Here is a 23,700-nt window from a genome sequence, read left to right as displayed (position 1 = left end):
CCTGGTCTGTTTGCCGCCTCCTGGCCGTCCGCCGGAGGCTCTCCTGGTCTGCTGGCCGCCTCCGGGACGTCCCCCCGCCGCCCTTCGGTCAGCGGCTCTCCTGGCGCCTCCTCCGGGACGTCCGCCCGCCGCCCTTCGGTCAGCGGCTCTCCTGGCGCCTCCTCCGGGACGTCCGCCCGCCGCCCTTCGGTCAGCGGCTCTCCTGGCGCCTCCTCCGGGACGTCCGCCCGCCGCCCTTCGGTCAGCGGCTCTCCTGGCGCCTCCTCCGGGACGTCCGCCCGACGCCCTTCGGTCAGCGGCTCTCCTGCCGCCTCCGGGCCGTCCGCCCGAGGCGCTCCGGGTCTGTTCGCCGGCTCTCCTGCCGCCTCCCGGCCGTCCGCCCGAGGCTGTGCCTTCTGGTTCGTCATCTCTCTGGTCTTGGTTGCCGCCTCCCGGGCGTCCGCCTGAGTCTCCCCTGGTCTGCTGCGCCTGGTCCCTCCTCCTGGCCTCCCTCCGCCCGCCCGGTCTGGTGTTTGCGGGCCCTCCTCCTGGCCTCCCTCCGCCCGCCCGGCCATGTGCTTTCAAAGAGCAGTAACTAATGTCAGTGACTAGTTAGTTGATCATGTTTTCAAGTAATTTTCCCAACACTGGACTCAAAATGTCTTCAAAGAAACACAGCCCCAGAGGAAAAGATAAGAGTGAGAAAAAGAGAGGTCAAAAGAAGAAGTACAGGGAATAACAACAAAAGAAAACTAGTTAAATCCCTTATACCTAGATATATAAGAGTGAAGAAATGACACTGGGATGCACAAGTAAGAAGAGGAGATTGAAAATTGATTTTACATTGTTAAAGTAAATAATTAATTCATCACAAAAAAATGTATTAATAGTGTTTCATTAATTACTAATAGAAATCTAGAATGTGTAATGTTTCCAAGTTCACCATATCCTGACGAGTCTGCTGACGTCTTTCATAATATAATGCTTTTTACTGCTTTGCTGTTAACTTTTACATCTGCTAAATAAAATAATCACCAGCAATTAAAAAAACGTTTTTTGTTTCCATTAAAAATTGAATAAGGGTTGACTGAGTCAGATCCCTGGTTGAAGGTTTTTGCCATTTGGTCTAGATTCAGAAAGAAATGTGTCCCAGCAGCTAAAATAATTTTCAGCAGCTACAACAGCTTTTACTGATGGAGTGGCTTAAGGACAAGTCACTGACTGTACTTAAGTAGCTCACTCAAACCCCTGCCTAAGTTCCAGTTTCCCTGGAACACAATAAGAACACAAGAAGGAAAACCAGCCAAGGCCATAGTCCTACACATATTCAACTCTACACTGTGTCAGTCTCTAGCACCGTGTTCATGCTGCACGTTTCCTGTATGATTCACTTTGTAACAGAAATTTAGATTAGCAACAGCCTGTGCGATGTCTGTAATGTGTGGGAATTTCATTAATTAAGTTTCCTGATGCTGCCATAAGGCAGCCACATATATAAAGATCAGTATAAGGATCAAACTGGCTGTAAACACAGTGTGTTTAAATGGTCCACAGCTGAACTATTTATAAGTTATAATGTGTCAAATAAACATTCTACCACCACATCCTTGAACTGGTCAGAACTTACATACACCCACATATACTGGACCTTTCCATCACAAACCAATAAATCTAGTTTGTTTTGGTCCTGAGATGATGGGAGGAAGAAGAGACTTGTTTGTCCATATTTCCAAAAGGTGAGCAGTGTCTGTGCTTCCTGCTTTAACCCTTTAGTTAAATGATCAATGCCCAAATTTCCACTTTAAGCTGAGAAAATCTTTTGTATATATGGCTGCATTTTAATGTTCAAACAAGTTAGGACCAAACAAAATCGAATCTGGGGGTGTTGCAATTTTGTCATTGTTTGAAAATGTCTTCTTTACTAGACCATCAAAAATAAAGTTGACCACACACTGAGCTCCACTTTGTTGGAATGTGCAGAACAGGTGTCACATTTACCATATATTTAGGCTCAAAGGTTTATTTTGTATTTTATTGGTCATAAGAGCTCCTACAATAGGTAATTGTGTGCAGATCAGAATGTAATATGTGTACTAGTATATATAACATATTCATATTGGTCAATTAATGGTCCATTAAAGTGAGGAACTAGACAAAAAATGGAAAAAAAATACACATTTAGCCTTTGTAGATGCTGTACTTTGAAGTTAAGTGGTGCTCTCAGTTTGGTTTTTCAACATCATAATACAACTTAATACCTTAATAGATATATTAATTTGAATAGTACAATTAATTGCCTGGCTCTTTCTAAACAAAGTTATAAAGCCATTAGCAAAGAGAAGCCATAGAGGCCATGGCAAATAAAATGAACAAGAAAAAGTACCAAATATGACACTTTGTGAAAATAAATCTAGAATAAAAAGACATTTTAATAAAACTGCAACTGAAGATGTGAAAGAAAAAGAAAAAGAAATATAAAACTGGACTGGAATTGACAGAGTGCCTCTGACCTTGTTCTGCCTATAGTTAAAACAAGACTGGAGGTGAGAGAACAGCAATCATAGATAAAGAATGTTTGTGTTGTTTTGTGATCAACGATGAATGCATAGCCAAAAATATACATTTGTCATGGCACAATAGAGAAGAGTCACAGAAGAAGGCAACAGAACAACATGTTGTGGCAATTTAGATAAAAGTTTATGTTCTGATTTAATCTTAGTCTCCAAATTTTACAAATGTTTTCAGCTGAATTCAGCTTCAATTTAGTTTTATTGAATTGAACCAAATGAATCATCTCAATAATTTCTGTTTAAAGCAGGAAGGAACAATTATTTTCATTAGTGATCACTTTTCTTTTCCAACAAATCTATTAACTATTTGAATAAATCTGGCTTGAAGTCAATGTGCATTTATTACCTTTACAATTATTAAATTAAATAAAATTAAAACCCTGGCAACTACCTGATGTGCATATAAACTAAAAACAAAAAATCTGAAAAAAACAAAACATTTTAATATTAAATTCTATAAATCTATTCCAAGTTAAGTTAAGTATGTTAGAAAATGGACATCTTACCGAAAGAAGCAGACGTTGTGTTTCACCACAAATCACCACAAACCAGCTGTATCATTTGTGGTTGTTGTGTCTTAAATTACATTTAAGAACAACACTTTGAGGTGGTTTTGAATCATTTTGTGCATCTTTTATGTTTCTTTGTTGTCACATCTAAATACCACTTAAAGGGCACTGAATCAAGTCTCCACACCAACCATGCAATAAATGGGTTTAAGTTTAAAAGAATACAAACACGAGGCAGCTGCCAGCTCAGCAGAAAACAGGTTGGTTCCTTATTGGTGTAATACAAAGCCTAATACGAGACAAACTTTTTATGGTGCGTTTGTTTTTCTGCCCCTGATCCAAAGGGTCAGAGTCAGATTTCCTAATCACTGAAAAGTGATTTGGAAATCCCACTATGTAAACTCTTCAGTTGGTGTGTTGATGAGTTCACCAGTTTTGTTCTTTTGTATATGGAAACACTTCATGTTGACAAAACAACACATATATTACTCTAGGAACGATGCATTTATGCAAAAAAATATTATGAAGCTTCTTCATTGAGCCCATATAAATAAAGGAAGTCACTAAGGACCAAGAAAAAAACAGGTTGGTTCCTAAATAAAAATAAGGAACTGTACTTGTCCTCCAGCACTTGCTCTCTACTCTCTACCGTGGTTTCTTCAAATCATCAAAAATCATTTAAAAGTCATATATAACTAACTAAAATAGCTAAAAGATAATATACAAATTGATGAAAATCTTATTGCTCCTTTTGATTTGGTGCCATGTTTACCACTGTGCTGCATTACCTGCTATTTTAACAACACTTTAAAAAACAAATACAGGTTTTAAATCATTGCATAATTAACATTAAACAAGACGCTGAAACCTCATAGTAGTAACGACATGTAGTGTGTGGCAGCTGTCCAACCATAATTTCCCCAAAAGAATCAATAAAGTTTTCATTATCAGATAACTCCGAAACCCCAATTGTCAGGAAGGAAATTTTATTTTTACACCAGACTTATTTGCATGGACTTTTCTTTAGTGGGCACTTTACATTCAAATTTACACCATAACCACTTTTGTTGCTCAACACTGTTGATGTTGTAGTCATAAAACATATGTACTGTGTTGACATGATGTTTCACCAGGAGATAAGGGGAGTGACTCCTAAAATGTTCACACTGTTGGATTTGAAATGAAAAAACTAAAACTGTTGTTTCATTATCTCTTACTTTCATTATCTCTTATATGAGCTATTTATTAACTATTGAAGGTCAGAGCCCAGCAAAAGTGAAAGTACGTGTTTATATGATTCTGTCATAAAACGTGACAGGATATTAAGACACCTGTGACTACAGGTTGGTACATTTGTTCATGTATGCCAACAATGGTGAGTAGTCTTTATGGCATTCTAAAGGACTGAAGTATATTGTAAATGTTTTCATAATATTTAGGAGTAAGTTTAAACATGTTAAGTTTACAAAGTTTAACATAATGCTGCTTAATTGCTTTTTAAAGTTTTATATAATCATGTTTTGATTTTTTGATTTGAATGACTATGATTATTTTGGTTCATGTCCAGATGAAGTTGTCTATGCTGCTGCTGGCTCTGCTGGATCTGGCTGCTTTGCAGGACATGGACAAGGAAAGCTCTCAGCTCCAAAAGGTAAAAAGATGTAGAAACAATAAGTTATATTAAAAACTTCTGAGACAGAATACTGGTAATATCAAATAATAATTTACTGCAGATTGACAATGTTTCTTCTTTACTCTTCAGTCCATAAAACATCAGGTCAATGTCATCACGTTTATCTGAAAACATCCCTTTTCTCTTTTTTAAATGCAGACTCTGTTCTAGAACCAGATCTAAGAAACAGGATTCCTAATATTACTTATAATGGAACAATGTTGGCTCAATTGACCTATTCTGAGTTTAAGAGAAGTCCATATTTGTCCTTCCCTAATCTGAAAAACACAAACCTTCTGTGGCAGAACTGGCGTGGGTCTTTACCAAATGGAGCCGTTGGAATTCACAATAGTTATACTGGTCGCCGTGACTATGTCTGTAAATATGGGTGCGAGGCCGGCTTCTATAGCCCCAGCCTTGGGCCTCACTGTCGCTATGCCTATAGTGGAAAAGAGAAACTCGGTTCACCATTTTCTATTCTGGTAAACAGCAACAACTTTGAGCTTCTAGAGTGGAAAGAAGGTTCCTACGGTTCAGTGCCCCAGAATTCAATCAACACCTGCTCTGGGATAAATGTTTATATAGGCAAGAATAATTATGGACTTGGGAAGGTGGTTCCACAACATAAAGAATTCTTCCTCCCCTACAAAGGGAAAGAGTACTGGTACAAGCACTACCAGGTTCTGACCCTCAACAAAGGTATATCTAAAGAGCAAATTTATGATGTCAAGTACAAGACTGATGGGGTTGAAATCATTAGTTATCCCCCAGAGACCATGCGTAAATCAGCCATCACCAACAACGAGTGAACATTATCAAAGACAAACGAAGTGCAGCACAGGTGGGACACCAGCTTCTCCATCACAGCGGGTGTAAAGAGCTCCATCACTGCCAAAATCCCCATTATTGGCTCCACAGGTATTGAATTCAGCACTGAGACAACTAAGCAGTTCTCCAAGGGAACCACTGTGGTGGAGTCACACTCCCACTCTGTTTCTTTGAAGCAAGATGTGCCACCAAACCACACCTGTGCCGTCAGCATGTTGGGATATAAGTACAAAGCAGACATCCCTTTTACAGCACGCCTCAAACGCACCTATAGCAACGGCAAGACCACATGGAAGTTAATCACAGGGACGTATGACAGTGTAGAGGTTGGAGAGGTCCGGGCTGTGGTGGACCGCTGTGAACCTATTCCTGATGCCAAGCCATGTGCCTGAATGAAGGATGGAAAAGGCAACATGACATAGTCCATGTTTATCATCTGTGAACGTAATGCAGTGAAACCTTTGTTGTTGTTTACAATTATTCTAGACAACATGAAATGATAAATTAGCATATGTAACTTATATGGAAACTGCTCCAATAACTCTCCTACAGTCAGGGAAGAAGAAAGGAAAATTAACAGGGTCTGGTCATGCTTTAATTAAGATTGTGTACCAGTTATGTTCAATAAAAAGTTATTAAGATGCTGAGACTCTGATTATTACATCAGCAAATCCATGGATTGTTTTTCTTCTTTACTTTATTCTTTTTCAGTCATGTATCTGTGTCACATTTTCACCTGATAGTGGATGTAACAGTAACATTAGAGTTTCAACAGTAAGAGCAACTGCAAATGTTTGACCAGTAGTTGTGACAGTGTTTATAGCTCGAATAATTCACAACACTGTCTCTGTTGTTATTAAGTCAAATTTATTAAGAGATCTTAGATTAGATTAGTTTCACTACATTGTCCAGTTCAAACTACTCAGTTTCAGAATCACACATCTCTTACGTAACTTTTTTTGAGAAACTAAATTGAGTTTAGAGGTACTTACTTCGTTTAATTTAGAGGTATTTGCTGATGTTTTTCATGCTATCCCATCAGGGTTAATCTCTTTAAGGGGAACAAAAATAAAAAATTTTTAGTAATGTATTGACATGTATTGTATTATATGTATATATTATATTGACATAGAAATGGTGGATTAAGAACTATAGGCAAATAAATAAAATTAAAGAATAAACACTTATTAGAACAAATGATCGTATGTACAACTGCTGTTTTCAATTGGTCTTAAATGGGACAAATCACCAGAGGTTTTGACTGACCAAAATCAGAGAGATCTCATTTAAAATGAATGACATTGAATTAAAAGATTAAGTTCTGAGACATAACTGTTGCTGTGTCAAACTGTAAGCTAAGTCACGTGCCATCATATTTCTCTATTTCTATTTCTATTATTATTACAATGGTCCTTCATTGTCCTCTACTACATTTCTGCTGATCATTGGTAGATCTATCCTACAACATCTACTCCTACATCACTTTAACTTCAACACGTATTAAGTTCAGTATAATATTATCATATATATTATATGTTAATGTAACTTAGAGTTATTTGTGGTTTGTACCATTATCAATAGTGCACATTTGCTATACAAACAGGTGAATTTTTGCTGGCTGAGAAGACTAACGGTGCATCTGTGACAGATGGAATAATAGGTACTACACAGGTACTACTAATTCACATTCAGTATTATCACCCAACGATCTCACAGTTAGTACATTTTCATTCAGTCAGTCTGAGAAGCTGAAACACTGTATTTTTGTCTAATTTTTCAAGACAGTATTAGTCGAACACTGGGTGTGTTAAGATGTAGTTACAGAAATAGTCCAGCAGATAGAGCTATAACTCTCTGAGGTTTGCCGAGGCTGCCTCCCTCATACACACGATCAGAGAATGTGTTTATAGTTTAGTAAACCACATCAACAGATAGCAATGTTCCCTGGACAAAAACACCTGACAAGTGGATCCATCCCTGACATTAATCTGTGTTTCTTTAGATGTCACTTGTCATCACATGCATCTTCTTTTATACTCTGGCACATGATGTTGATATCAACATCTGGGTGTGGATGTGTTTAGCAGAAGCATTGTACAGGTCAGAAGCGGAGCATGACAGAGTGAGGAAGGACAGGATAGCTGGCTGTGGCAGAAAACTAGGCAGACAAGGCATAATATGTCTACTGTAATGTGAGTATTAGTCTGCTTATAAAGGTTGATGTGCACTGTGAAGACGATCACACTATGGAGATATTGATTGTTTTGAACATGATAATCACCATCATCATCATTACCAGCACCTGGAGCTTTATTTTCAAAAGAGCCACAAAAATATCCAACATTTTTACCTCTTATCTTAACTGTGCGGTTTTTCATTGCAACCACAATTTAATGCTTGCATCAGCTAATAATCTTTTATAAATAATTTTTTTTTATCACATGATTTTCTATGGGAATCCTAAAGCTTTGGAGCAGCTTTTTTCATTGTGGAAGGTGTCTGTGACAGTGATTAACCTGTAAATAATGAACATTTCTTTAGTGTCCAGTCCACATTTTTACTGTTCTGGTTCACAGTCAGTGCATCATTTTGGGACGCAGTGAGAAGCAGCTGTTTTCAGAGACAACACTGTAAAAAGCAACAGCAGACAGTGATGCAGTTAGAGACCAACTGTTTAGCAGCTTAGAAACATCTCTAATGTAGAAAACAATCCAATACATCAACACAACAGGAACATTTTGCTGTAGTGATCAGCATTCCTCCAACATTATTAACATTTGTGAACTGACATGCATTTCCTCATAGGCTTTCACACTTCCTGGTTCTTGGATCACACGTGAGGGGTTGATATAAATGGAAAAGAGGAAGAGAAAATAAGAACAGAACAAAGAAGTGTTCAATCTGGTAAGGCCAGTAATAGTGGGCCATCACTTGTCTTTCTGTTTTGTTTTAATTTCCTTTGTTCAGAATGATACTTTTCACCAACCTCACTCCCACTTCAAATTACGTCTTTTAATTGGAAACTGCTGCAACTCAAAGTGAGTTGACCTCCCACCTTGCAGAACAGCAGCTCTTCACTGCATTAGTTTTCACACCCACCTGGCCCCGACACTGCTTAATCATGCCCTGGTTCCCTGCTACATGTGCACACACACACACACACACACACACACACACACACACACACACACACACATTCTCATTCTCTTCAGCCATACCAGATTTAATGCTTTTGGCTGAAGCCAAAGGACAGTAATCATATATTAACCATTAATAAGAAGATCTAGAAATAAATGTTTTTTTTTCACATGATTTTCTAGAGGAATCCTAAAGCTTTGGACCAGCTTTTTTCATTGTAGTGTTTTCAAGGTGTCTGACAGCGGTTTTCCAGCATGCTCTCTCAACAAGGTCAGTGATTTTCTGTAGCTGATAATTAAGTGCAATTAAATTCAAGTCAGTTCAGTTTTTTTAATAGCTCAAATTCACAAAAGTCATCTCAAGGCACTTGGCAAAGTCAGGTTTAAGACCTTACAGAATATAAAAATACAACCATAAATCATACACAGAACTCAACAATCCCTCTCGAGCAGCACTCAGAAAGGAGTGGGGATGAAAACATGCTTTAATGAAAGCAACCTCCAGCAGAACTAAGTTTAAGGTGAGTGGGTGGTCTGGCATCTGCCTCAACTGGTTTAGTTCTTCCCCAACTGGTGCGACTTTCTATGCAGAACACACAAGCTACACCTCAAATGGAATCAGAAACTCCACACATTCTGAGGATATACGTCAAATCACAAAAGCATCGAAGAGATAGAAGCCAAATAAACCAAATATTTAAGGTCAGTGTTTGCATTGAGAATTGTTCTGCATAGAATGTCGCAACAAAAAAGCTTGAGCAGTTTTGCAGAAAAATGTGTCCAGATGTGCGATTGAGGCCTATCCACACAGGCTCCATGCTGTGATTACAGCCAAAGGTGCATCTACTAAATACGGACCTGAAGGGGGGTGAATATTAATGTAAACACTGATTTCACCTGATATATTTTTAATTAATTGACATTACTTTGTTTTTTACTTTGACATTAATGAGGTATTTTTCTGATTTTGTTTTTGTCAAAGTCGCCAACTTTTATTGACAATGATTGTTTTATATTGTCAATAAAAGGATAAAACATCCAAAGGGATTGAAAACTCTTTCTAGGCACTGTAGTGTGGTGAGGAGAACACTAAATAAAGAAAGGCGACAGAAACCTAATAACAGGAGCAACAACAAATGGGTGATCAAATATAGACAGACTAAGGAAGAGGGGATAAAAGGTCCAGGGCAGACGTACACTAAACTAATCAGGGAACCAAAAACAAAGTTGGAATTCAAAAGACAAAGGTCCGGTACAAAAACAGGTCAATATCAAAAACAGACTCCAAGAAGGCAACAGGAGTTGAGATAGGAGTCAGAAGGGAACAGCAAGACCAGGGTATACGGTGATCAGAACAGTCCACAATCCAAAAAGCAGAGTCAGAGTTAAGAGCTAAAGGCTTTATCGTAAGAATCAGTGGGATGGATCACAATGTTAGAGCTGCTATAGCAACGTTTTCACCTGATAATCTGTCAGCTCAGAATGATTGGTGGTTATATGATGTATTTGATGTATTAGGTTATTTTCATATGACAAAGTCTATCCCTCCAGATGTTGTGCCTGATATGTTAGAGGGGGTTTTCCACTGACAGTGAAGCACGTTATTTGCAAAGCACATTGACAAAAGCATGTTACTACAACAGAGTTAAATGAAGACATTCAAAACCTTTTCTATATTTCAGAATGACAAGACCCAGTGTTTGTTTGAGCAGAAATCAAATACATTTCTTAACGTTATATATATATAAAACCATATGCAGAGGAAATTGAGTGTAAATATTTGTGTGTTATATATATATATATATATATAACCACATACTATGTGGGTGCTTTGCTGTAAAATTTTACTTCCATTGTCCTTTGACTCACATTTTCATGCATATTGTGTAAAAGCAGACAGTGACTGGATTTTGCTCAAACCAGGAGTTGAGGTGAACGACACATCACTTGACATAGTTGTCAAGGGTAGAGATCAAAGTTTAGAGCTTACTTAGTTTGCACCTGCCATTAACACACAAATATTAACACTCAATTTCTTTTGCCTAAAATGTTTCTTAAAGTTAAAAGTAAGCAAGTTGTGTGGCGGCAGGTACAGAATCTAACCAAACGAGAAAAACAAGACTATATGTTTTGACAAATACAGTACTTCCTGTCATGCTCTTAAGTAGGCCAGTGCACACTCATGTACCTGGCACTCTCAGCTATAATCATACATGTACTTATTGTTGGTTTTACTTCCTGTAAGAAGAGTATAAGATACATATACATAAAGACAAGACAGTCGATCAGTTGTCGCCGGCTGTTGCCTGATCCTGTTTGCACAGCTTGTCAACTTGTTCTTCAGCTTGATCTCTCATTTTAGAAGTACGTACAATTTTATATTAGTCTTTATCTTAAACCATTCTCCTTGCATCTTAACTCAATCTGCTAAGTCTAACGTAAGATTCTTAGTCCTTACAGGTCCTTTGTTTTTTCTAAAATGTGAGCAAAATTTGTTCAGTAGAAATCTATAGTTTGTAATAGACTGAAACTGAATTGTAATGTGACCTATGAGGACTGGGAGGACCAAACCACTCCTGCAAGGTAAGAATGGTGGTCCATAAGTATGAGGGAAACATTCCTTTCACTGCTCGCTTAACCCGCACCAGCAGAAACGGACAGACCAAATGGGCGTCCATCTCTGGGACATACCAGGGCGTCCAAATTGGAGATGTGCAGGCTGTTGTGGATCGCTGTGAGCCTATACCTGATGCCAAGCCCTGCTGATATGGAATGGCCTTTGACTTAGTATATGTTGGATACAATTCAACATATATAATTCAAGCTAACAAAGGCAAACAAAGCTAAACATACCTTTTTTTTTTTCATTTTATTTGCTTTAAAATAGTTTAATTATTGATTAAACTTCCTGTCATTTACTTATTTGCTTAAATATTTAGTCAGCAAGCAAGTTACATATAGTCAAACTGTAAAACTGTTTCTTAGAGTAAGTTGTTTGTAGATTTCCTAGAGTAAACTGACAAGAGTTTCTTTTTATTTTGTTAATCATATTAATAATAATGTAAAACATAAAAAATGGTTGTTAGTAAAAAGATAAGCTTAGAATAAATCTCAAAACATAACACGATTTGAAAAGATAAAACTGGATGTTCAAAGACCAGATTTTATCGTTATTATCTGCATAAAAAATTATCTCAAAGACAAGAATACAATACAAATTACAAATTAGCACCTTTAATTGTGCAGAGTAGAGTAATAGAAAGACATTCAACGAATTTATGTACTGTTGCATAATGACTATATCAATATTGTTTGATTTTCCAATGAGCACTAACTCAAGTCAGTGACAACAAGACACTGATCATGTTTTAGAAATCTGCGTAACACTGGACCAGAACTGTCTTTAGAGAGGAGCAGGCTCAAGAAACGGCCTGAAAAGGAGGAAAAGATCACAGAGAGGAGATGAGAGTTCAGAAAGAAGAAAAATAACAGCAGCAGAATAAAATATAAACCAGTTATCTCTGGAAGAAGAGGATGAAGAAGTGACACTGGGATGCATGACTATGAAGAGGAGATGTGAGGCTGAATAAAAGTAAAGTTTTATCAATTAAGTAAATAATTAATTGATCATAGAATGATTCGTTGTATTAATTATGCTCTATTAACCAAGAATGAAAATGAAGGATGAATCATGTTTTGCTAAAGAATAAACATGTCCTGATTAATCTGCTGATTGTTCTGGAAATCTGGAAGTTGCTAAATAAAATTATAACCTGCAGATAATATAAGAGAGTTTTCTGTTTTCAATTGAATAAACTTGTTTTGGTCATAAAATGGTTTAAAATGGTGCAGAAACAAAAACCAATTACTTTACTGAAATGCTTTATACTGTTTATAGTTTCTCCCTTTTCCTTGTTTAGTTTTGTTCCAAACCTGATAATGAACACAAACGTTACCTTTTGTATTACCCCTTTATCAAGTTCTGTCTAATCAGGCTTTGGACTTTTGTCTGAACCAGATTTTTGGTGTCATTTTGATGATGTCTCAGTGTAACACATAGATCACATACTACACTAAACTACTTTATTACTACAGACTACTTTACACTTTCAGATGCTCACCAGATCATTTTAGGTTATTTCACCTGGCCTTAACATATTACAAGGAAAACATAAAAGTTTGTATTAGTTTTTTTTTTTGGCATATCAGATACTGGTTAGATTTGATCATTTTAACATGTGTTTATTGTCCATTTTATTGTAACAGAAGAAAGAAACTGATTCCATTAAATATCAGACGATGAAGTTTAATTTTATGGTTCATGTCATAAGGATTTTAATTAAGTATATTGTAGTCTTGTGTCAAGCCACAGGGGTTGCAAGCCAGTGACTTCTGTGCCGGTCCCAAGCCCGGATAAATAGAAAGGGTTGCGTCAGGAAGGGCATCCGGCGTAAAAAGATATGGATGGGAAAGATGTGCAATAGATAAGGGTGATTAAGGACAGAGATGGAAAGGTGCTAACAACCCAGGAGAGTGTGCAGAAAAGATGGAAGGAGTATTTTGAGGAGCTAATGAACGAGGAAAATGAAAGAAGGAAAGAAGGGAGGAAGATATGGATGTTGTGGAGGAGGAAATAGCAGAGATTGGAAAGGATGAGGTGAGGAAGGCTTTGAAAAGGATGAAGAGTGGAAAGGCTGTTGTTCCTGATGACGTACCTGTGGAGGTGTGGAAGTGCTTAGGAGAGACAGCAGTGGAGTTTCTAACCAGTTTGTTCAATAGGATTCTAGAGAGTGAGAAGATGCCTGAGGAATGGAGGAGAAGTGTTCTGGTTCCGATCTTTAAGAACAAGGGTGACACGCAGAACTGCAGCAACTATAGAGGAATAAAGTTGATGAGCCACACAATGAAGCTGAGGGAAAGAGTAGTGGAAGCCAGGCTTAGGAAGAAGGTGGAGATTTGTGAGCAGCAGTATGGTTCATGCCCCGTAAGAGCACCACTGATGCCATTTTTGCTTTGAGAATGTTGATGGAAAAGTACAGAGATGGTCAGAAGGAGCATGAGGCTGCAGCATTACAGTTCAACAAGATAATTGACTTGTACTGGAGTAGTTATGTCGGCAGCCGGTCACTATTTCAACATATCTTGTCACCTTTTATGATAAATGTAGAGGTCAGAACGTGATTTTCTTATCTGTTGGGCCAGATCTACACTTTCGAGTTCTACTTCAGTTAGAAGTCCCAACTTCCCCTTTTTACTTTCATGGATTTAACTGACTTTATGTGCAAAGAGAGAAATGAAACTGATGAGTATTCTTTGAAACAGTAGAAGATATGAAGAAAGATTAAGTTCAGTACTCAGGTAGAATGCAAATAGAGTTGTAGACTTATCTCATAACTCAATGTGCATGGATGATTGACTCATCTTTCACAAAATAACCTACAGATTTTTTTGTTTCTTTGACTTCTTTTATTCACAATCTGTGCTCGGAGAGATGCTCTGAACAGTCAGTGTTACTGCATTCATTTTAAGATTGTTAATGTTCAATCTGTGGACTTTGATTTATCAGGAAGATCCCAGTTATTTAATAAATACAATTTTTAGGTGTGGTTTTAGGGGCAGAGCTTGTGCATGGAGGGGTTTTTTTCACATTACTATAATACAAACAAGAGTCCTACAATCTCCCAATGCTTTTATTGGCCAAACATGGAGTAAGACATAAGTTCATATGTCAAACACTGCAGAAATTCACTCTTAGTAAACACCTGAACCAGCAGCTCATTCACTGCTGGAAAACATCAAAAGCTGAGCCAATTCAATTCAATTCAATTCAATTTTATTTGTATAGCGCCAATTTACAACAGAAGTTACAGTGCAGTTGGTCTTGACGTACTTCTGTTCTGCAGAAGAAGAAGCAGAAGCAGAGGTCTGGTAACGTGCTAGTGGTCACTGACCACTTCACAAAGCATGCTCTCTTTCCTTATGCGAACCAAACAGCAAAGCAGCAGACAATGTCTGTGGCTTTCCTGAGAGAATACACTCTGACCAGGGCACAAATTGAAAGCATGTTGACGGTGGAACTTATCCATTTGGCTGGAGTTGCCAATTCCTGCACTACAGCCTATCACCCCCTGGATAAAAGGGGTACATCAGTGGCCAGAGCGAATCCAGATCCTCACATTTTCATATAATGCCACTATTCATGAGACTATGGGTTAGCCTTCCTTGTTTTCTGATGTTTGGTTTCATTTAAGCAGTGCAACTCATCACAGAGTTCAAGAGAGGTTCATGGGTGTGCCTTCATTTAAAGACATGCATGCACATACCACATGCCAACTCACACAAATACAGAGATGAAATTGAGCACACCATTGATGTTGAAGTTGCTCTAAATTATAACCATATATGTACTGATTTGTTGCTGATGGGAGAATTTCTCGTCACTGGTACATTACTTCCTGTGAGAAGACTATAAAATATGTTTGTAAAAGGAAACGAGGGGTCAGTGCCAATCAGTTGTTGCTGTTTGGAGAGTTGCTCTTCCGGTTCTGTTTTTTTATCTCGCAACCTGGGAACCTTACGGAGATTTGAAGTAAGTGAGTTTATGTGACTTACTTTTGAGAAACAAGTTTAGTCAAAGCAATTCTTGCTGCATCTCCACTAATTTGCCAATTCTGAGTTCTTAGGAGAGACAGCAGTGGAGTTTCTAACCAGTTTGTTCAATAGGATTCTAGAGAGTGAGAAGATGCCTGAGGAATGGAGGAGAAGCGTTCTGTTTCCGATCTTTAAGAACAAGGGTGACACGCAGAACTGCAGCAACTACAGAGGAATAAAGTTGATGAGCCACACAATGAAGCTGTGGGAAAGAGTAGTGGAAGCCAGGCTTAGGAAGAAGGTGGAGATTTGTGAGCAGCAGTATGGTTCATGACCCGTAAGAGCACCACTGATGCCATTTTTGCTTTGAGAATGTTGATGGAAAAGTACAGAGATGGTCAGAAGGAGCATGAGGCTGCAGCATTACAGTTCAACAAGATAATTGACTTGTACTGGAGTAGTTATGTCGGCAGCCGGTCACTATTTCAACATATCTTGTCACCTTTTATGATAAATGTAGAGGTCAGAACGTGATTTTCTTATCTGTTGGGCCAGATCTACACTTTGAAGTTCTACTTCAGTTAGAAGTCCCAACTTCCCCTTTTTACTTTCATGGATTTAACTGACTTTATGTGCAAAGAGAGAAATGAAACTGATGAGTGTTGTATTTTTTGAAACAGTAGAAGATATGAAGAAAGATTAAGTTCAGTACTCAGGTAGAATGCAAATAAAGTTGTAGACTTATCTCATAACTCAATGTGCATGGATGATTGTGAATAAAAGAAGTCAAAGAAACAAAAAAATCTGTAGGTTATTTTGTGAAAGATGAGTCAATCTGTGCTCGGAGAGATGCTCTGAACAGTCAGTGTTACTGCATTCATTTTAAGATTGTTAATGTTCAATCTGTGGACTTTGATTTATCAGGAAGATCCCAGTTATTTAATAAATACAATTTTTAGGTGTGGTTTTAGGGGCAGAGCTTGTGCATGGAGGGGTTTTTTTCACATTACTATAATACAAACAAGAGTCCTACAATCTCCCAATGCTTTTATTGGCCAAACATGGAGTAAGACATAAGGTCATATGTCAAACACTGCAGAAATTCACTCTTAGTAAACACCTGAGCCAGCAGCTCATTCACTGCTGGAAAACATCAAAAGCTGAGCCACAGTGCAGTTGGTCTGCACGGACTTCTGTTCTGCAGAAGAAGAAGCAGAAGCAGAGGTCTGGTAACGTGCTAGTGGTCACTGACCACTTCACAAAGCTTGCTCTCTTTCCTTATGCGAACCAAACAGCAAAGCAGCAGACAATGTCTGTGGCTTTCCTGAGAGAATACACTCTGACCAGGGCACAAATTGAAAGCATGTTGACGGTGGAACTTATCCATTTGGCTGGAGTTGCCAATTCCTGCACTACAGCCTATCACCCCCTGGATAAAAGGGGTACATCAGTGGCCAGAGCGAATCCAGATCCTCACATTTTCATATAATGCCACTATTCATGAGACTATGGGTTAGCCTTCCTTGTTTTCTGATGTTTGGTTTCATTTAAGCAGTGCAACTCATCACAGAGTTCAAGAGAGGTTCATGGGTGTGCCTTCATTTAAAGACATGCATGCACATACCACATGCCAACTAACACAAATACAGAGATGAAATTGAGCACACCATTGATGTTGAAGTTGTTCTAAATTATAACCATATATGTACTGATTTGTTGCTGATGGGAGAATTTCCCGTCACTGGTACATTACTTCCTGTGAGAAGACCATAAAATATGTTTGTAAAAGGAAACGAGGGGTCAGTGCCAATCAGTTGTTGCTGTTTGGAGAGTTGCTCTTCCGGTTCTGTTTTTTTTATCTCGCAACCTGGGAACCTTACGGAGATTTGAAGTAAGTGAGTTTATGTGACTTCCTTTTGAGAAACAAGTTTAGTCAAAGCAATTCTTGCTGCATCTCCACTAATTTGCCAATTCTGAGTTAAGACTTGAAGTTCTTTGTTTCATAAATAAGAGCAAAAGAGAAGTCTACAGTTTCAATTCTGTGAGAAGGTAACCTTTACTACACAGAACCATTTCACTGGTTCCCAAAACGTTTAATGAACTCTCCAACATTGCGATGTTCATTTCCCCATTTTTGAAAGCCATCATTGAAGGTCATCATCCGTTCATTTTTCCCAGCCATTCAGTGTGAGGTTTATTTACAGAACCCTTACAAGCCTCTAGTATACATACTGTTAAAGATCCTCTAGATTGGTCAACTCCAACATGGACCTGTTGATAAAAGGTAAAACATTGTTGGTCAGGATGGGGTCTAAAGCTGTTTTCACATAGAAATGTTGGATAATTAAGTCCAGACACTGTTGGTTTCACACATGTAGCACACAACAGGAGATTGTGTCACATGAGTTTTCACTTCGAAACAGTCAATTTGGTTTCAGAGTTGTGTCGTTCCTATAGAGCGCACACGAGGCACCACACAAAAAACTACACTACAGAAATCACAGCATTTTGTTTATAGCACATTGAAGCAGCACCACATGCATGATTAGAAAAGATGTGTTGTTATTATAACCCTGCTTTTCCAAAGGAGATTCCTCAGACTTTGTATTAGGTTTTGGTAGGTTGATTTCTGAGCCCACTGAATCGGACATTTGTTTTCTTGTGTATAGTTCCTCTGAGGGATACCAGGTAATATCATATGATAAGTATGCAGCTCTGGTGTTACAGAGGGCTTTTTATGTTTTGTTTTTTTTTCAGTCAAAGCAAGATTATCTACATTAGATGATCACCACCTCCTATTCAGCTTTTATGTTTATGATGGCTTCCTCCTACTGTCTTAGCAAATCTTGTCACCATCTAGGAATGAATAAAGAAGTCAGAAGGTGGTTTTCTTATCTATCAGAACAGGAGACTACACTTTTATATTCTATTTTAGTTTAAAGTCCAGACTTCTGCTTTTGAGTTCTCTAAACAGAGTTTATCCCATTTATGTTTGCTGCAATGACGGATAAATGAGGGGGGACGGGGGCTTAACCACCTCAGTTTTTAGTGCACTTTCAAAATTCCACTGCACTGAGCAGAGCCTGATTCTTGTCCGCTTAAAACCAAATACAACTTTTTTGTCCGACAGCACCATATTTGTGAGTCTTTTCTAATGACAACAATACAATGTCATTATTTATGGACAAAGGATCCCGCACATACTGCAGAGCCACCTATTAAGTGTCAATACTGCATACTGTACTTGTAGAAGGTGGCACTTGGTAGCCTTTCCATTTGGAACCAAGCAAACTTCTAGAATTTACCCCAACAAAAAAGCAACAGATGTTCCAACACTTACTGCTGCTTTTCATAAAATTCATCAGCACATCTCTAAGAGAGTTGTTCAACAACAGCAATGTAAGTCTGAACCTGTCAGGTTTGTCCTAAATGATTTCAGAATGATATTCAACCACCTGCTCTGGCAAGTCAGACACCTCTCTTTGACTCTTTTAGACAAACTTTCAACAATATGCTCTGACAAGTATGTTTTAATAGTAACTGATACAAAACACAATATATTGTGTTAACAAAAGTCCTATTTTCCTCACCCCAAAAAACATCACCAGGCTTCTCTTGCATGGCATACTTAGAGGTTTGCTATAAGAAACAAGCAATTTAATACAACTCACTCATTTAAAAAGCTATTTAATCACTGCTTGAAACGTGTTGCTTGAAAGTTCGAGGTTGCTTCATGCTACTAAACATAGGCAAGTAACACAGGGTTTGTTATGTGTTTTATCTGCAGATGAAGCTGTTGGTGTTGCTCATGTTGGTCCTGCCTGCTCTGTCTTCAGACAGCTTAGAACAACCGAACAAGACCAAAACTGGAAAAAAACTGTCACTTGGAAAAAAGTGGGTTTGCCAAAAAGTCAAGCTTTCAAAGGCAGAAAGTAAAGTAAGCTAAAACAATGTCAGCTCTCCGTGACAGACATCAGTAAAACACAAAACACCACTTCCACTGTTTGCACCTCTTGTCAATTACTCGTTTTTTCTTGTGTTTTGTTCTTTCGTTGTAGACAAACCCTCTGAAATGAAACTTGATGATATTTTAATGAATTTAATTTTTCCCCTTTTTTTTTTACTTGTTTTTTTCCAATTCACCATTTTGTTAGTATAAGTAAAAGTTCAAAATCCCACATGACAGAAAATGTTTGAGAACCAAATTCCTCCAAATTCAGTCATGACCTGCTCAGGCACGAGAAATGTATACATTGGGAGGAACAAATATGGACTTGGGAAGGTGGATCAGAAACGTGAAGCATTCTTCCTTCCTTGTCAAGGGAAAGAGTACTGGTACAAGAAGTACCAGGTCCTGACCTATGACACAAAGATATACAGTGAGCAAATCTTTGACGTCAAGTACAAGATTGATGAAGCTAAAATCCTTAAGAATCCTTCACACACCATCCATGAGTCTACCATTACTGACAACCAGTGCAGCCCAGTAAAAAATACAGTTACCTTCTCAACAACAAGCCAAGTGGAGCGAAGCTGGAACATCAAGATTTCCACTGCAATGGGTGTCAAGACAACTATCTCTGCCCAAATTCCCTTAATTACATCCATAGGTGTTGAGTTTAACTTGCAGACAACCTTCCAGTACACTAAAGGGACCACTCAAACTGAGTCTACCACTCACTCTGTTAATGTTGAGTGCCATGTCCAACCAAACAACTCCTGTAGTGTAAGAACAGTGGGCCAAAAGTGTGAAGCAAACATTCCTTTCACTGCTCGACTCACCCGCATATACAGAAACGGACAGACCACATGGGCATCCATCACTGGGACATACAACGGCGTCCAAATTAGTGATGTGCAGTGTGTTGTGGATCGCTGTGAGCCTAATGCCAAGCCCTGCTAATATGGTATGGCCGTTGATATCTGACTTGTTGTATGTTGGATACAAGTTAAACATAAATGTGTTTTTGTTTATTTTTTTACTTTAAATTAGTTTGACTATTGAATAAACTACCTTTCATCTACTTATTTGCCCAAATATTCAGTCAGCAAGTGAGTTACATACAGTCAGTAATTATTTAATTATTTGTTCTTATATTTAGTAGAGTATACTGTATGTTTAAGATTCTTTTAATTTTAGTTAGTTAATTATTTAGAAATGTAAAACCAAAAATTGTTGTTAAAAAGAAGTTTAGAATAAAATTCAACACATAAACGAACAATATTTAAAAAGATAAAACTGGATGTTCAAAGGTTGAAATGAGAATAAACTATAAGATGATGATGATGATGATTTTTGCTTGTGTCTGAGGAGTGGCTAAGTTAAGAACATTACATCTTTCAACTGTGATTTTAGGCATTTCTTAACTTGGTGTAAGATCAACGAGCTTTGTCCACTGAGCCACATTAAGGCTGTCTAGTAATGGTCTCAGAGCAGCCATCCTAAAACCACTTTGCAGGATGAGAAACAAGTGGTGGGTTTCTAGAGAGGTAGGTAGTACAGCCGATATATTTTATATATGTATATTCAAACTACAAAATACAGTTACATGCTTGAACATACAGTGAGCACAGAGTGTGTTCTGCAAAACACGTCTGTACAAGTCCATATTTGTTCTTGCCTACAAATATGTCCATCCCGGGCAGGATTTAACTGAATTCATGGGAACAGAACCGTATGAATCCTCCTTCCACTCCAGGATCTCAAAGTTGTCTTTGTTCAGCAGGGTTTCAAACTGGGAACCACTATACGCTCTTTCTTCATTGACATAGTTACAATATGGACCTTTGCTGGGGCTGTAGAAGCCAGACTCACACTGATATTTGCAGATGCAATCAGTGCGACCAACATAACCATTGTAAACTGAAACAGCATTGTTTGGGAGAGTATTGTTCCAAGTCACCCATTCCAGGTTTGAGCCATAGTCAGACACAGAGGAGGACAAGTGTAGTGGCCTCTTCTGCCTTAACTGTCAGAAGAGGCAGGTCTGTTTCAGTTTTTTAAGGATCTGAGTTCACCAAGGTGCCTGGATAAAAAAACAGAAAGCAAGTCAATCAGGATTAATATTGAAAACACGATCAAATGATTTATGTTTGTTCAGTATCAACGTATGTGAGACTGTGTTTAAGTTAATTGTTAACATGTCTTCATAATGTAAAAAGAGAATTAAATGTGGTTGCAGTTTGTCTTACAAAAACATGTTTGTAAATTGAATGAAAGGACATTTTCATAATTTTAGGGTTAGTTGTGATCTACATGCACAGATTATGTTTTAAAACATCGTGGACTGCAGAAGTGCTGTGAAGTACTATGAAGGAATAATCTATTGGATTTGGATTCATATTCCAAATTCATAATGCCAAGTGGAGTTTACCCTTTCTGTGATCTGTGTTGTTGTGAATCTCCAGTAGACTGACTGAAGATAGAGCCGACAGGATGAGCAGCAGCAGCAGCAGCAGCAGTGAAACCGTCATCTAGGTATAAAACACAGAGGAAAGTTGTTGTTAGTCTGTTAACTGACCTTCAAACATGCAACATGCATGTAAACAAATCAGCAGCTCAGTGTCCAGACAGAAAACCAAAGAAACAGTGTCTGTAAATGTGTTTGAAGAACACACAGAAAAATAACTGAAATTCCAATAACAATGGTGATCATAATAAAAATGATAATTATATTAACTAATAAATCATAATCCATCAAATATGAATTAGATTCATCAACTAAATTTGGAATTTTATACAGTGCAATTTCACGTATGAACTAAATCAGAACTAGAGATGAAAAGTACTCACCGTCATAATGTGCATCTGATGCACTGGTCATCTTCTGGTTTTTAAACTTTAGCTGCTCTATGTCAGAGTCATTGAACAAATACTGAGCAGACTAGACTTGACTCAGTGCAAAACTGTGACTGTTTGTTATCAGCTTAGAATACTGAACTTTGGTTAAGATCAAATGACATTTCATCATAAATTTCTAGAGAAAACCAGGATTTTTTTCGTGATTGTTCACAGAGGGCTCAGTTCTAGAGTTACCCCCTTTATCAACAGGTGTGCCTGATCAGGCTTTGGGCTTTTGTCTGAGCTGGACTTTTGGTTTCATTTTGATGATGGTCTCATAAGGGCCTGTTAATGTAACACATAAATTAAATATTATACTGAGTTCACTGCAAAATCTTTAATTTTAATGTATTAGGGTGAAAACATTTTATTATTGTATTGCAAGAAAAACTATTCCATTAAATGTGATATATTAATCAATAAATATTCTGTAGCTTTTACTGTATCACAGCCAAATTTGATCATTGATGAGGAATCGGTGAAAACGTGAAACTGAACTTTATTTTAATCTCCTGTGTTACGTACTATCAACAAAACATGGCTGAAAAATTAACAAAAATCAACCATTAAATAAAATAATCAAAATAAGCATGAGCGTGAAGAGAGAAATCTCCCCTTAAAAAGTCCAAACAAACCCTCCTGTCATGATTCCAGCCTCGTTGCTGCTGCTGTTTCCGCCCGTGCTTTTATTTGGCAATTTCCTGTTTCCCCTTCCCAGTCTGGTCACATGCACTCACCCGATTGGTGACACCTGGTTTCCCTCACAGTATAAATACCGGCCTGCTCACCTGTTTTCTCTGCCAGATAGTCTGTTCTTTACTCTCGGACACTATCCAGCGTTTCTGTTGGACTAACTTTTGGATTTTTCGGACTCTGCCTGCCCTGGACCCTGTCTCTTGCCTGACCCCCCTGGTGCTGTGGGTTCTGCTTATTCCCCCCGCTCACAGTACCAGACCTGGACCTGTATCTCCCTGATTCCCCCTCCTGGACCTGCACCCCTTCGGACCTGTTTGTGTGATTCCCCTCACCAGACCTGAACCTGCCTTTGTGTGAGTGTTTTTCCCTAATCTGTTCCCCTCCTCGTTGTTCCTACCCTGTCTCTACTCTGTGTGGACCTCCTAGTGTTTTCGACCTGGACTGTCTGTTCTGTTGTGGATTTTCCCTTCCGGACTTGTCCCTGAACTGACTACGGTGTATGACCTGGATTTCCCCTGACCTCTGAGTTTGGCCTTGTGGATTTACTATTTGGACTGCCTTATTCATCACTTTAGACTGTTTTCTTACACTGTGTTTTGGACATTTGGCCTATTTGTCATTGTGCTCCTGTGTTACTCTGATTACACTCCCCACCGTTTGTCAGTCGACACCATTCACCATATCCATTTTGTTCCATGTGCGGCCATCTTGGTCGCGACGTCACTTCCGGTCAGCAATCACTTCCAGTTTCCACCCAGACTTCCACACTCACACTGTACTGACAAATTACCTACAAGAACTCATCTGACTCATTCCCCTGTACCTTTTATTAATAAAACCCCTGAAAACCTTCTCATGTACCTTGTGTTATCTCTGG

At 38.4% G+C, this 23,700-nt stretch overlaps 1 protein-coding gene and 1 pseudogene across 2 annotated transcripts; both read left to right on the top strand.

Annotated features, from left to right (window-relative positions):
- The first annotated feature begins 4,625 nt into the window (after nucleotides 1-4,625).
- On the top strand, nucleotides 4,626-5,950 carry LOC113150353 (annotated as a pseudogene).
- An 8,682-nt stretch (nucleotides 5,951-14,632) lies between these two features.
- On the top strand, nucleotides 14,633-21,812 carry LOC113150359 (natterin-3-like). 2 transcript variants are annotated; one of them, XM_026342824.1, is made up of 2 exons: nucleotides 14,633-15,284; nucleotides 19,074-21,812. In XM_026342824.1, the coding sequence occupies exon 2, from the start codon at nucleotides 19,476-19,478 to the stop codon at nucleotides 20,187-20,189; it is 714 nt and encodes a 237-aa protein (XP_026198609.1). In that variant the 5' UTR covers nucleotides 14,633-15,284; nucleotides 19,074-19,475; the 3' UTR covers nucleotides 20,190-21,812. The 2 variants fall into 2 exon arrangements, with proteins under 2 accessions (XP_026198609.1, XP_026198608.1); XM_026342823.1 differs by lacking the exon at nucleotides 14,633-15,284 and adding an exon at nucleotides 16,620-17,177.
- Nucleotides 21,813-23,700: the final 1,888 nt, after the last annotated feature.

Source organism: Anabas testudineus, chromosome 9, assembly GCF_900324465.2.
Source record: "Anabas testudineus chromosome 9, fAnaTes1.2, whole genome shotgun sequence".
Lineage (NCBI taxonomy): Eukaryota > Metazoa > Chordata > Actinopteri > Anabantiformes > Anabantidae > Anabas > Anabas testudineus.
Note: the sequence above shows the minus strand (reverse complement) of the source record. Positions and strands in the feature narration are given on the sequence as shown.

What these genes read in the sequence shown, in the direction of transcription:
- LOC113150359 (XM_026342824.1), top strand. Translation starts at nt 19,476, where the DNA reads ATGTTTGAGAACCAAATTCCTCCAAATTCAGTCATGACCTGCTCAGGC.